The sequence below is a fragment of the Cicer arietinum genome, chromosome 4 (assembly GCF_000331145.2).
Source record: "Cicer arietinum cultivar CDC Frontier isolate Library 1 chromosome 4, Cicar.CDCFrontier_v2.0, whole genome shotgun sequence".
NCBI classification, from domain to species: Eukaryota; Viridiplantae; Streptophyta; class Magnoliopsida; order Fabales; family Fabaceae; genus Cicer; species Cicer arietinum.
This window is the reverse complement of record NC_021163.2, coordinates 15,440,554-15,453,851: the sequence shown is the minus strand read 5'-3', so window position 1 is coordinate 15,453,851 and position 13,298 is coordinate 15,440,554. Positions and strand designations below refer to the sequence as shown.

General features: G+C 31.8%; 1 protein-coding gene across 1 annotated transcript; it reads left to right on the top strand.

The window, feature by feature from the left end:
• Positions 1-849: 849 nt before the first annotated feature.
• On the top strand, positions 850-6,945 carry LOC101506625 (amino-acid permease BAT1 homolog). The gene is made up of 8 exons (XM_004496969.4): positions 850-1,160; positions 1,253-1,513; positions 4,586-4,604; positions 4,741-4,960; positions 5,056-5,237; positions 5,490-5,779; positions 5,864-5,993; positions 6,455-6,945. Exons 1-8 carry the CDS (start codon positions 1,045-1,047, stop codon positions 6,800-6,802), a joined length of 1,566 nt encoding a protein of 521 aa, XP_004497026.1. The 5' UTR covers positions 850-1,044; the 3' UTR covers positions 6,803-6,945.
• The last annotated feature ends 6,353 nt before the right edge of the window (positions 6,946-13,298 follow it).

Sequence of the window (13,298 nt, the reverse complement as noted above, 5' to 3'; positions counted from 1 at the left end):
AAAAAATGACAACTCATCATGATTTAGACTCAAATTCTGTTTGGGGGACTAAAACTGGGGAGAAACAAAATGAGGGGACTACTTTCAATTTTCACCTATAATAGGGGGACCAAAAGTGGAATTAAGCCTAAAATTAAAATACCATACTTGCATTCCCCATTTTTATTTTAAAATATTTGAAAAGAGGATTGTCTGATAAAAAAAATGTTTCATTGACAATGCGATAAATCAAATTATTTCTAAAAAGTTATAAATTATATTTATAAATTTTGATATTAATTTATAATTGTTATTTATGTCATTAAAATTCATTAAGATTAATGTCAATATATATATATATATATATATATATATATATATATATATATATAATTAAAAATTTGAAAATAATATAATTATTTAAGAGAATAATTATTTTTTAATTGAAATAGTAGAATTTTCGCTCACACTCGTGATTTAAATTCAAGTTTAAAATTCCACGATTGATAAATTTTAGGTCCATTTAGATTTTAAATTTGATTTCCCCTTTCCTCTTTTCTCTCAATAAGAAAATATATTAAGGTATAAAAAAACCAAGGTAGAGAGAGGAGGGAACGTGATAAAAGTTGAAGAAAAAAAATTTAAGAGACAAAGACTTTGGATAGAGACATAGAGGTGGTAATAGATGGAAGATACAATTTAAAAATATAATTTTTTTGTATTTATGATTTTTACATTTGAAATACTGACTTAATAAATAACAGTTGAATAAAAAAAATATCTAAAAATTCAATTAACCGAATCAATTTTAATTAGATGATTGTCTTACCGTCCCTAACAACTAGAGAAAATATATTGTAATAAGAATGAAAAAGAAACACTTAAGAGAGTGCCCGGGAAGGAGGGAAACACATGACATGATTGTAGTATATGTATGCGACGACTAATCTCTTTAACGCGAACAATCGTCTCATTCATTTTCATTTTCCATTCCCCATTCTTCTTTTTTATTTCTCTCTCTCTGTTTTGTTCCTTCGAGATTATTTCTAAAAAAAAAAAAAAACAATGGGTTCAGCCACACAACTGAATACAAACGGTTATAACAATAATATTTCACACGATTCTGGCCATGCTCGTCTTAACGAACTCGGTTACAAACAAGAGCTTAAGCGTGACCTTTCGTAAACTACTACTACTACTATTTCAATATTTCATTTGAATTTGAATTTCCATTTAATTTCATTCTTAATTTGCATTTTTATATCATTTTCAGGGTCCTTTCAAATTTTGCGTTTTCATTTTCAATAATATCAGTTCTGACTGGAGTAACCACACTTTACAACACTGGTTTGACCTATGGAGGTCCTGTTTCAGTTGTATATGGATGGATAGTAGCTTCTTTTTTTACCATGTTTGTTGCACTTTCAATGGCTGAAATTTGTTCATCATATCCAACTTCGGGTGGTCTTTACTATTGGAGTGCTAAGCTTGCTGGTCCTAATTGGGCACCCTTTGCATCCTGGATTACTGGCTGGTAGGTGCTACCTACCTCCTTTTCATTACAACAATTAGCTACGACTATTTCAATTTTTTTTTTCTTCTTTTGACTGGTCACTACACTAACTAGGACGCTGATTATTCTTATTCCTATTTCTCCTATGATAAATCAATAATGATTAACCTAGTCAATGATAAATCAACCATCATCATATGGGAAGAGTTAAATTTCTTGCCGTCTAGTCTTATTCGACTTTCTAATTCAAATTCAGTTAAAAAAAATGTAGTGTTAAGTCTATTGTTATTTATTTTAGCTTAAGAGATAATGTATGTTCAGACCCAAAAACAAAAAATCAATAATGATTTCTTAAATTCATTGTTAATACGTCATATCTGGTTTTTTTTTTTTAACAAAATATCCCACTCCACTCCAATATGTCAGCCGGCCTAGCGACCTCGTTAAAGAGTAATTTTTGTTTGGCAGTTTTAATAATTATTATATCATTTTAATAATTGTTATTATTTATTTAATAAATTAAAAATAATTAAATAAAATAATAATAATAATAATAATAATAATACATTAATAATAATAATAAATAATGTGGACATCAATAGTATAAACTTGATGTTTTTTTTATTAGTTAATTTAATTTAATTTATTTTATGTTATTAATATAATTTTTTAATATATTTTCTTTGAAATTTATAATATAATTTATTATTTTTAATTATAATTATTTTTAATAATAATCATTTTTAGTAATAATAATAAATGATATAATAGTTATTAAAACAACAACAAAAAAATCACTGCTAATGCAAGGTCGTTTTGGTCTGTCTAAAACATTTTTTTCGTTCCCGTGGTCGCTCCCTAAACCAGCTAGTTCCTACTAACTCTCAAAAAACAGACAATTAAGTAATATTATTTGAAAGTGTGATATTTTGATGTAAAAAAAAATAAAAAAGATATATAAATAAAAAAAATCTGTCATAGCTTGATAATACGATAAAAAATCAAAAATTTTATTTAGGAAAATTAAAATTTATTTTAAAATATAAAATATTTGATTGTGATCGTATCTAATCTAATTTCCCAAAAATTATTTTTGTTAATATTTTCATCTAAATTGATTTCATAATTCAAGAAATGGCCATACTGACGACTTTGTACACAGAGGGGAGAAGGTCTCGTTAAATGATGGGTATATTTTTTATATAGCGTGTATGCCATGTCACAATTTGCGTAACAACCAACTATTACTTATATGAGCATGGAATTTTGTAGTTTATGCAAGGATTTTATGCGGGTCTGATTCGTTTTAAATATTTGTTAATTAAGTTTTAAAGTTCAAAGTTTTTCTTTAAAAAAATCTTATTAAACCTATTGATATTAAGTTTTCTACTAAAATAAATTTTTAAAATTTTAATATATTATTTTATTATTCTTTGTGGGTTTAAGTTAGAGACCCGTAAGTTTAATATTTTGTTAATTGAATTTTTTTATTAAAAAATTAAGAATTTATTTTACTCAAAAAAATATCTAATTTTTTTTGTTATAAAAGAAATTTAATAATTTTTTTAAAGTTGTGAGAAAAATAAAAAAAAAATATTTTTCTTTAAAAAAAATGAATTTTTTTACTCAAATAAAAGATTTTCAAAATTTTTTTTGGATCTTTTTAAGGGATTTTTTAGTATTGAGAAATTCCTTTTTTGGATTATTTTAAGAGGAATCTACTTTGTACCCCTCCTCACCTTTATCTCCCACCTCTTTTTTACTTCCCCCTAAGAGATAATCAAATTTTCTAAAAAAATGTAAGAAGTTAAAAACTTTTGATAAATATGAAATTTTAGATGGTAAAACTTCCGGAATGCAACTTTTTTAAAAATTTAGAAATTTTTTGAAATTTCGGATGAAAGTGAAACTTCCGCAATTTTTCTAAAAATTAAAATATTGGATAAATGTGAAACTTCCGAAATGCAATTTTTTTTAAAGTTTAAAAAAATCAAAATTTGGATGAATGTGAAACTTCCGAAATGTAAATTTTCTAAAAAATTTAATTTTACTTTGAAATTTCGATGAATGTGAAACTTTCGAAATGCAACTTTTTCAAAAGTTTAAAAAAAAAATGAAACTTTAAAAGAATGTGAAATTTTCAAAATACAATTTTTAGATTCTTTTTAAAATTTTAAAAATTTGGATGAATATGAAACTTTTGAAATACATTTTTCCAATTAAAATTATGAAATATTAATAATTTAGAAAAAATTGACTAAAATATTATTTTTATATGTTTTAGGGGGTGAAATTCACACTTAAAAAGTACCATTAAATAAACTCAAATTTGGTCTTGATAAGAGATATTTGAAGATTGTAATATTAAGTTGCCCCATTATTTTGTGCAGTGGGTGAATCATTCTGCCAACTAAGGATAGATATTGTTGGTACCTAAATTTGTCATATAATAATAATGGTAGATAATCTCCCCTGTTCTCAAGATTTTCCACTAGCATTTTCAAGTTTAATCCATACTTCAATATGCCTTCTGGGTAAAAAAGTAACAACATTTAGAACTATATTTTTGAGATCAACCACGGATAAAACTTCCAATAAACTCACTTGCAAAATTGACAGTTATTATTTGATATAATATTAATCACACTAGTTACTTAAATTAATTAGTTAATTACAATTATTTCATTATCTAAAATATATTGACAAAAGTATATTGAATGATTAGAGAATCGTTAATACATGAAGTAGTATAATAAAATTTATATAGTTAATTCTTTAATAAAAACGTCTAACTAATTAATTAGTTTAAAAGTAACTAGTATAATTGACTAACTAGTGTGACTAATTGTGTCTTTGTGTCTAATAGTTATATTTAATGATATGGCACATATCATTCAAGCATTTATTCCCTTCCCAATTTTGTAGTATAAAATGTTTAAACTGAATAATTTTGTAGCTCTCCTTAATGACTATATATTGAAAATGAATTATAGGTTAATTTGGGTTGTCAAGACTAATAACGTGATACACTGCTATATTTGCTTTCCTACAACCATTTCTCTTATTTTGTGTTGGATGGTTTTTGTTATGCAGGTTCAACATAGTTGACCAGGTACTCTTATGAAGATAAATATTCTAAAATCTCATCATCCTTTACTATTCACTACAAGGTCAAACTTGTGTTGGATGTAGATTTTTCTAATAACCCAATCTACACTCATAACTTTTGATTTCTTTTCCATTTGCAGTGGGCAGTGACAACAAGTGTAGACTTTTCACTTGCACAGCTCATTCAGGTTATCATTCTTCTTAGTACTGGTGGAAAAAATGGTGGTGGTTATGCAGGATCTAAATATGTAACTATTGCTTTTCATGGTGGACTTTTGTTTGTACATGGTATAATAAACAGCCTTCCAATCTCATTGTTATCATTCTTAGGACAATTGGCTGCTTTCTGGAATGTTCTAGGTACAAAGAAACTTCCTTTGTATGCTTTCTTTTCTAAATTTAGTATTCTGAGGTAACCCTTTTGGGATCTCTAATTGGAATGGACAACTTTTTAGGTGTTTGTGTGCTTATGATTATCATTCCATCTGTTGCAACGGAAAGAGCTAGTGCCAAGTTTGTTTTCACTCATTTCTATAGTGATAATGGGGAAGGAATCAATAGTAAACCCTATATATTTCTCGTGGGACTTCTAATGAGCCAGTACACCCTATCAGCATATGATGCATCAGCACATATGGTATATTGTCGTGTTGTCTATTTTTTTTAAATCTCTTTTTGTGCCATCCATTTATGTTCAAGTATATGGTTAATTATGTTCAATGGATGATTAATGAATATAACAAGATGTCACAACTCATCAACAACTCAAATTAACCATGTATTTGTATTGAATTAACTATCCAATTTGTTGTCCCCTTTTGTGTCAAAATAAGTCAACTCATATGATTTAGACTAAGATATCATGTTTAATGTAAACTTATATTTTCAGACAGAGGAAACCAAAAATGCTGATATAAATGGACCAAAAGGAATAATCAGTGCTGTTGGGATATCTATCATTGTTGGATGGGGTTACATTCTAGGAATTACCTTTGCTGTTACTGACATCCCTTACCTTTTGAATGAAAATAATGAGGCTGGTGGATATGCCATTGCAGAAGTATTTTATCTTGCATTTAAGAGAAGATATGGCCATGGAATTGGTGGCATTATTTGCTTGGGAATTGTGGCTGTTGCAATATTTTTCTGTGGTATGAGTTCAATTACCAGCAATTCAAGGTAACTGTGCCTACTATTAGTCAGTTTTCCATTTGAGAGGGATTAAATTTGTATAGTTACTTAGGATGCTTAAAATTTGTACAGGATGGCTTATGCTTTTTCAAGAGATGGGGCCATGCCATTGTCATCATTGTGGCATCAAGTTAACAAGCAGGAGGTCCCCATATATGCTGTGTGGCTTTCTGTTTTTATATCATTTTGCATGGCACTAACGGTGTGTGTACTTTATTATCAGATTTCTTTTTTCAGTAAGCTGCAAATTTAAGTGCTCTATGATATGGTGAAACTGGAAAACTATAATTCTAATGTTATTTGGTTGGTAACAGAGAAAAAGAACAACTTAAGGGGCAATTATCAATTTCAAGAGATCTTGAAAAGCTTTTTGATTTCTCTTTAATATTGCTACCTAATTGAAGTGGTTGGATTTAATTGTTTAATAAATTTTAATTAAAGACAAATCATTTGAGAAAATTCACGTTTTAATTTTGATTGGAACAACAATTGAAGTCCATATTACCCTGGAGGTGATTTCAAGTACATACATAATAAGACCCTAGTCTTGTTGTCATTTGTGATGTTCTTGTTTATAGCTCAACCTAATCAACAATAGCCATGGTTCAATCATATCATTATTTTATTGTTCTAACTCAATTCAAACTCTATTATTGCCTGCAGTCTCTTGGAAGCATAGTGGCATTTGAGGCTATGGTGTCCATAGCAACCATTGGACTATATATTGCCTATGCATTCCCTATCTTCTTTAGGGTGACCTTGGCACGAAAGTATTTTGTTGCAGGGCCTTTTAATTTGGGTCGTTACGGAGTTATTGTTGGTTGGATTGCAGTTCTTTGGGTGATGACTATTTCTATATTATTCTCATTACCTGTTTCTTATCCAATAACCATTGAGACACTTAACTATACACCTGTTGCTGTTGGATTATTGCTTCTTCTTGTAATTTCTTATTGGATAATCAATGGTAGACATTGGTTTAAAGGCCCTATCACTAATATACAAAATTGAACTTGTGTGCATATTTAGTGAGTTGAACTTTAGTCATTGTTGGAGAGTCATTTTTCTTATCAATGTAATATACACGTCGTAATAATGTATAAATTAGGGATGTGGATAATGCAACATCAAGGCCCCCATTTTGTTTTCCCTCATTACTATTGCATTTATTATTGACTAGATATTGGGGTGAATATGCAGACTAATGTGTTTGTATGTAGATCTACTTTTTTTTCTATAAAAATAATAGAAGTTCCAAAATTTTATATAATTATTGAGTAAAGAAGATGATATTTTAAATAAAATCGTTTTAATTAAATGGTAAAATGGAGGGAAAAAAAATACTAAACATGATATCCATTTATATAGGTATAAATAATTTGGAGTACAAACCAAAATTGTCTCTAATTGCATGTCTTTGACATATCTATTATATCTATTTAAAATAAATTCTCTCATTCTATTGTTGTCGCCTCATAGCAAAAAAATTAAAAACTAAAACTAATGTGTAAACTATGTTAGAAAATTTTGTTGTGTTATGTTTCACTGATAGGAGTAAGAATAAGTCGAGGTTTGGAAATGTATATGTGAGAAGGAATAAAAAGAATGTACAGGTTAGTTAGTTAGTTTGTTATTAGTTAGTTAGTTCGTTAATAGGTTAGCTGTTATTCTGTTAGAAATTTGGGGAACCAAAACCTATTACTATAAATAGTAAACAGTTGGAGGCAGGGAAGAGGAGGAAAAAGAGGAAATTGGAGGACTGATTCATTGGGAACCAGTGGTTTCTTTCTCTAAGTCTGTAACGATTGCTCTCTAATCTTGTAACGATTCTTACCATTGAATAACACTAAGATCAAAATCACTTTGATTCTGAGTATCTGATTCTTTTGTTTCTCATTTTTTCGTATCTGTTTTACCAGTTTTAACACTGGTATCAGAGCACCGATCGTGGTGCCCTAAGAAATTGCTTCCATTGCGATCTGTTGCGCGTATGGTTTCTACAAGAAGGATGGTGAGAGACGACGATAGTTGGAATCAAGAATGGGAAGAATTGCGCCATGAACAAGAAGAAATGCGCATGCGATTCGCAATGAATGAGTCACGGATGAAGAAAACTGAGGATTTGTTAGCCGCTATAGCTACCAAATTGGGCGTTTCGGGTGAAAATGTTTCAGCTGGAGACAGAAGCGAGAACGGAGAAGAAAAAAATAATCGTCAACGGCAAAACAATTGTGATCGATGGAGGAAGTTGGAGATCCCTGTTTTTTCAGGAGATGACGCATTTGGGTGGGTCAAAAGGCTGGAGCGATACTTTGCCCTAATAGATGTCACTGACGAAGAAAAGATGCAAGCCACCATGGTTGCGTTGGAAGGACGAGCCCTTAGTTGGTATCAATGGTGGGAAAGGTGCAATTTGTCTCCAACATGGGAAAGCTTCAAAATTGTTGTGGTAAGACGCTTCCAACCATCAATGATTCAGAATCCTTATGAGTTGTTACTTGCCTTGAAACAGGAGAGGAGTGTTGATGAGCATGTTGAGGAATTTGAAAAATACATAGGGGCTTTGAAGGTTATTGACCAAGATTTTGCTAAATGGATTTTTCTAAATGGATTGAAAGAAGAAATTAAAGTTGAGGTACGGTTATTCGAACTTCAAAATCTCACTGCTGTTATTCAGAAATCATTAATGATAGAACAAAAGAATATGATTTTAAAGAAGAAAGGGGATAGCTACTACTCTAGACCCACTAGTTTTACAAGAAATAATTATGGTAGCAAGGTAATGGCTATGGATTCAAGAAGTGTTGCTGATAAGAAATCTGAACTAGCTGCTAGTGGTAGTGTAGAAAGTAATTCTGGATCTGTTAATATGAGTGAAAGATCTAGAAATAGAGGGGGAGAGTTCAAGCATTTAACCGGGGAAGAAATGAGGGAAAAAAGAGAAAAAGGGCCATGTTTCAAGTGTGATGAGCCCTATTCTAGGGAGCACAGATGCAAGAACAAGCAATTTAGGATGATTATAATGGAAGAGGAAGATAATAGTGAGGGAGAAGACAAGGAGGAATTGGTGGTAAAACAATATAGTGCTATTCAATTATCTTTATGTTCCATGGCAGGCTTAACTTCATCCAAATCTTGAAAAATTACAGGGGAGTTATATGGGAGACCTGTGATCATTTTAATAGACTGTGGGGCTTCACACAATTTCATATCACAGGAAATTGTATCTCAGTTACAAATAGTGGTGGAACAAACACCCACTTACACTATAGAAGTGGGGGATGGTCACAAGGTAAAATGTCAGGGACTATGTAAGAAATTACGGATAGTGGTACAGAACGTGGAAGTAGAGCAAGATTTTTACTTGTTTGGGTTGAAAGGAGTTGATATAGTTTTGGGATTAGATTGGTTAGCCAGCTTGGGAGAGGTGAAAGCTGATTTTGGGAAGCTGGAGCTATCTTTGAAAAAAGGCAAACAGTGGGTCAAGATTTGTGGAGATCCATCCTTGGCAAAGACTCAATTGCAGTTTGGGGCTTTCATGCAAGTACTGAAGCAAGAAGGTGAAGGGACTGCCTTTAGAACTCATGAAGGCCATTATGAGTTCTTGGTAATGCCTTTCGGTCTTACCAATGCACCTTCAACATTTCAAGCATTGATGAATGAGGTATTGAAACCATTTTTGAGGAAGTTTGCCCTAGTTTTCTTCGATGATATACTAGTCTACAGCACCGATGTGTCTTCTCATATTTCTCATTTGAGACAAGTATTGGGGGTGTTAGCATAGAATTCACTCAAGGCCAACCAGAAAAAATGTAACTTTGGTCAATTGCGTTTGGAATACCTGGGACACATAATTTCAGGTGAAAGTGTATCAGCTGATCAATCTAAGGTTGCAGCCATGCAAGATTGGCCAGTCCCAACTGATGTTAGAGGGTTAAGAGGTTTTTTGGGTTTAACCGGGTACTACAGGAGGTTTGTGAGAGATTATGGCAAGCTAGCAAAACCTCTCACTGATCTACTAAAGAAAGACAGCTTCAGATGGACAGAACAGGCTACTTCCGCTTTTCAGAGTCTCAAATCTGCCATGGTTGACTTACCTAAGCTAGCAGTACCAGATTTTAACAAAGTGTTTGTTATTGAGACAGATGCATCCAGCAAGGGATTGGGGGCTGTACTGATGCAAGAGGGAAGACCATTAGCATTTTGGAGCCAAGGGTTATCTCCTAAATCCCAATTGAAGTCAGTCTATGAAAGGGAACTAATGGCTTTAGTCCAAGCTGTACAGAGGTGGCGACATTATATCTTGGGAAGGCATTTCATTATTAAGACTGATCAAAGAAGTCTTAAATTCTTGACAGAGCAGAGGTTGTTTACGGATAAACAATTCAAATGGGCTGTCAAATTGATTGGTTTGGATTTCGAAATTCAATATGAGCCGGGAAGTGAAAACACTGTTGCTGATGCTCTTTCTAGGCAGGGTATGTATTCAGCTATGTCTGTTCTAACCAGTGAGGAAACAGATAATTGGATACAGGAGGTTCAACAAGACTCTAAGTGGCAAAAAGTCATGCAAGATCTTGTAATCTCTCCGACTTCACATGCTGGTTTTGAGCTGAAAGGAGGGTTGCTGTTTTATAAAGGGAAATTGGTCATTTCCAAAGCTTCTAATCGAATTCCTATGATTTTAGCTGAGTGCCATGATACTCCAATGGGTGGACATTCCGGGTTTTTCAGAACTTACAAGCGAATTGCTAGTTTTCTATATTGGGATGGCATGCAAAAAGACATCAAGAAGTATGTAGAAGAGTGTGATACGTGCCAAAGGAATAAATACTCCACACTAAGTCCTGGAGAGTTACTGCAACCATTACCTATCCCTACTCAAATTTGGGTAGATCTTTCTATGGATTTCATTGGGGGTCTTCCTAGAATCAGGGGTAAGGACACTATTCTAGTAGTAGTAGACATGCTATCTAAGTACGCCCATTTTGTTGCATTGGGCCACCCATTTTTAGCTAAGGAAGTTGCTGATGTCTTCATTTCAGGAGTTGTTAAACTTCATGGTTTCCCTTCAACTATTGTCTCTGATAGGGATCCTATTTTTTTAAGCCATTTCTGGAAGGAGTTATTCAAAGCAGCTGGTACTCAATTGAAAATGAGCACCTCTTATCATCCTCAGACCGATGGCCAAACTGAGGTGATAAATCGGTGTTTAGAAACCTTTTTGAGATGTTTTGTGGGACCTAAACCTAAGAAATGGTTAGATTGGCTGGCATGGGCTGAATTTTGGTATAACACTACCTTCCAAAGTTCAGCTGGCATGACTCCATTTAAAGCAGTGTATGGGAGAGATCCTCCCTTGTTGATAAAGGGTTGTGCTGTCCCATCTAAGGTTGAAGAGGTCAATCAGTTGGTTCAGGCCAGAGATGACATTTTAAAGGAACTTCAGCAGAATCTACTTAGGGCTCAAGACCAGATGCGAGCCCAAGCCAATAAACACAGGAGATTTGAAGAGTTTTCAGAGGGTGATTGGGTTTATTTGAAGCTGCAGCCGTACAAATTAAAATCATTAGCCTCAAGACCTTATGCTAAGTTAGCAGCAAGATTCTATGGTCCTTATCAAGTGCTAGCTAGGGTGGGTCATGTGGCTTACAAGCTATTGTTGCCTGATCATTTTAAAATTCATCCAATCTTCCATGTATCTCTATTGAAGAAAGCTTTAAAGCCGCACCAACAGCCCCAACCTCTTCCTCCTATGTTGAATGAAGAGTATGAACTTCAGGTAGAACCAATCGATATTGTCAAATGGCGTGAAGATCAGAATGGCTCAGTGGAAGTTTTAGTTTCGTGGAAGGACCTTCCTGCTTGTGATAGTACCTGGGAAAGTGCCGCTAGATTGCAAGAACAGTTTCCAGCTTTTCCCCTTGAGGACAAGGTCATTCTTTTAGGGGGGGGTATTGATAGGAGTAAGAATAAGTCGGGGTTTGGAAATGTATATGTGAGAAGGAATAAAAAGAATGTACAGGTTAGTTAGTTAGTTTGTTATTAGTTAGTTAGTTTGTTAATAGGTTAGCTGTTATTCTGTTAGAAATTTGGGGAACCAAAACCTATTACTATAAATAGTAATCAGTTGGAGGCAGGGAAGAGGAGGAAAAGAGGAAATTGGAGGACTGATTCATTGGGAACCAGTGGTTTCTTTTTCTAAGCCTGTAACGATTGCTCTCTAATCTTGTAACGATTCTTACCATTGAATAACACTAAGATCAGAATCACTTTGATTCTGAGTATCTGATTCTTCTGTTTCTCATTTTTTCGTATATGTTTTACCAGTTTTAACATTCACCTTATTTTTTTCTCTTTTAATTTTTTCCTCTTTTAATTCCTCTAATCCCTACTTTTTTTAAACTTTCACCAAACGGTTTTTTCTAATTTTTTTACTATACTTTTTCTAATTACCCTATTTTCTATTAAGATTATCAAAACTATGAAAATTAGAAAAATAACTACAAATCTATTATATATATTTAAAATAGAGTTCGCTGCCATCTCATATTATTTCCTCTATATATGCAAATATTTTTCACTTGAGCCAAAAAATTGACGTCTAAGTTTTCATATAGAGTGGAGGAAATATTATTTCTCACCTTATATTATATCTTCTATTTAAATATTATTTCATAACGTCTACTCAACATTTCCACATTATTATTTCATAATGTCTACCTAACATCTTTCACACTAATGTTATTTTTGTCTGCATTAATAACCTTCACATTTTCGTCTCTATATGTCTGCATTAATATCTGTTTCTTCAACTTCTTCTGAATTGAGAGTACATATTTTTCTCTTGCTTACCCCTAAAAATATATTTCGACTATTTATATATATCTTTTGTTAACAAAAATCGTTTGACAATGAAACTTCTCTTCTATAAATTACATTGATAAAATTAAATATATATTATTTATATAACTAATATATCAATAATCATTTGACAATTGAGATATAAAACTTCATATTGATTTTTTTAAAAAAATCACTTAAATTAAATAAATTAAAATATACCCGCGCAACGCGCGAGTTAACATCTAGTTAAAATTAAAACATTATTTTCTTCATTGACACCTATCATGGAACACTATACAATGCTTATATAAGTTGATGCACACATACATGAAAATGACTACATCCCACACAATAAAAGTGCACTGAAACAAATTAACAAAATATGCTTGAAAGATCTATTTATAGAATAAATTAAAAGAGTTTTTATTCTCTTAGCCTCCCATCACTTGTATGTATTTCTACCATTTTATCAATAAAATTATCACACCTTTGTGTCACATCTGATTCTATCAATTATCTTCTATTCCTTAACTATTTAATTAATTTACTAAAAGGTTGGAAATTCTTTTATTGGATATATTAGTACAAGTCGCATTTTTTAATGGGAAAATTAAACTAAATTGTGTCATACTCACCTAATTATTATATATTTATATATATA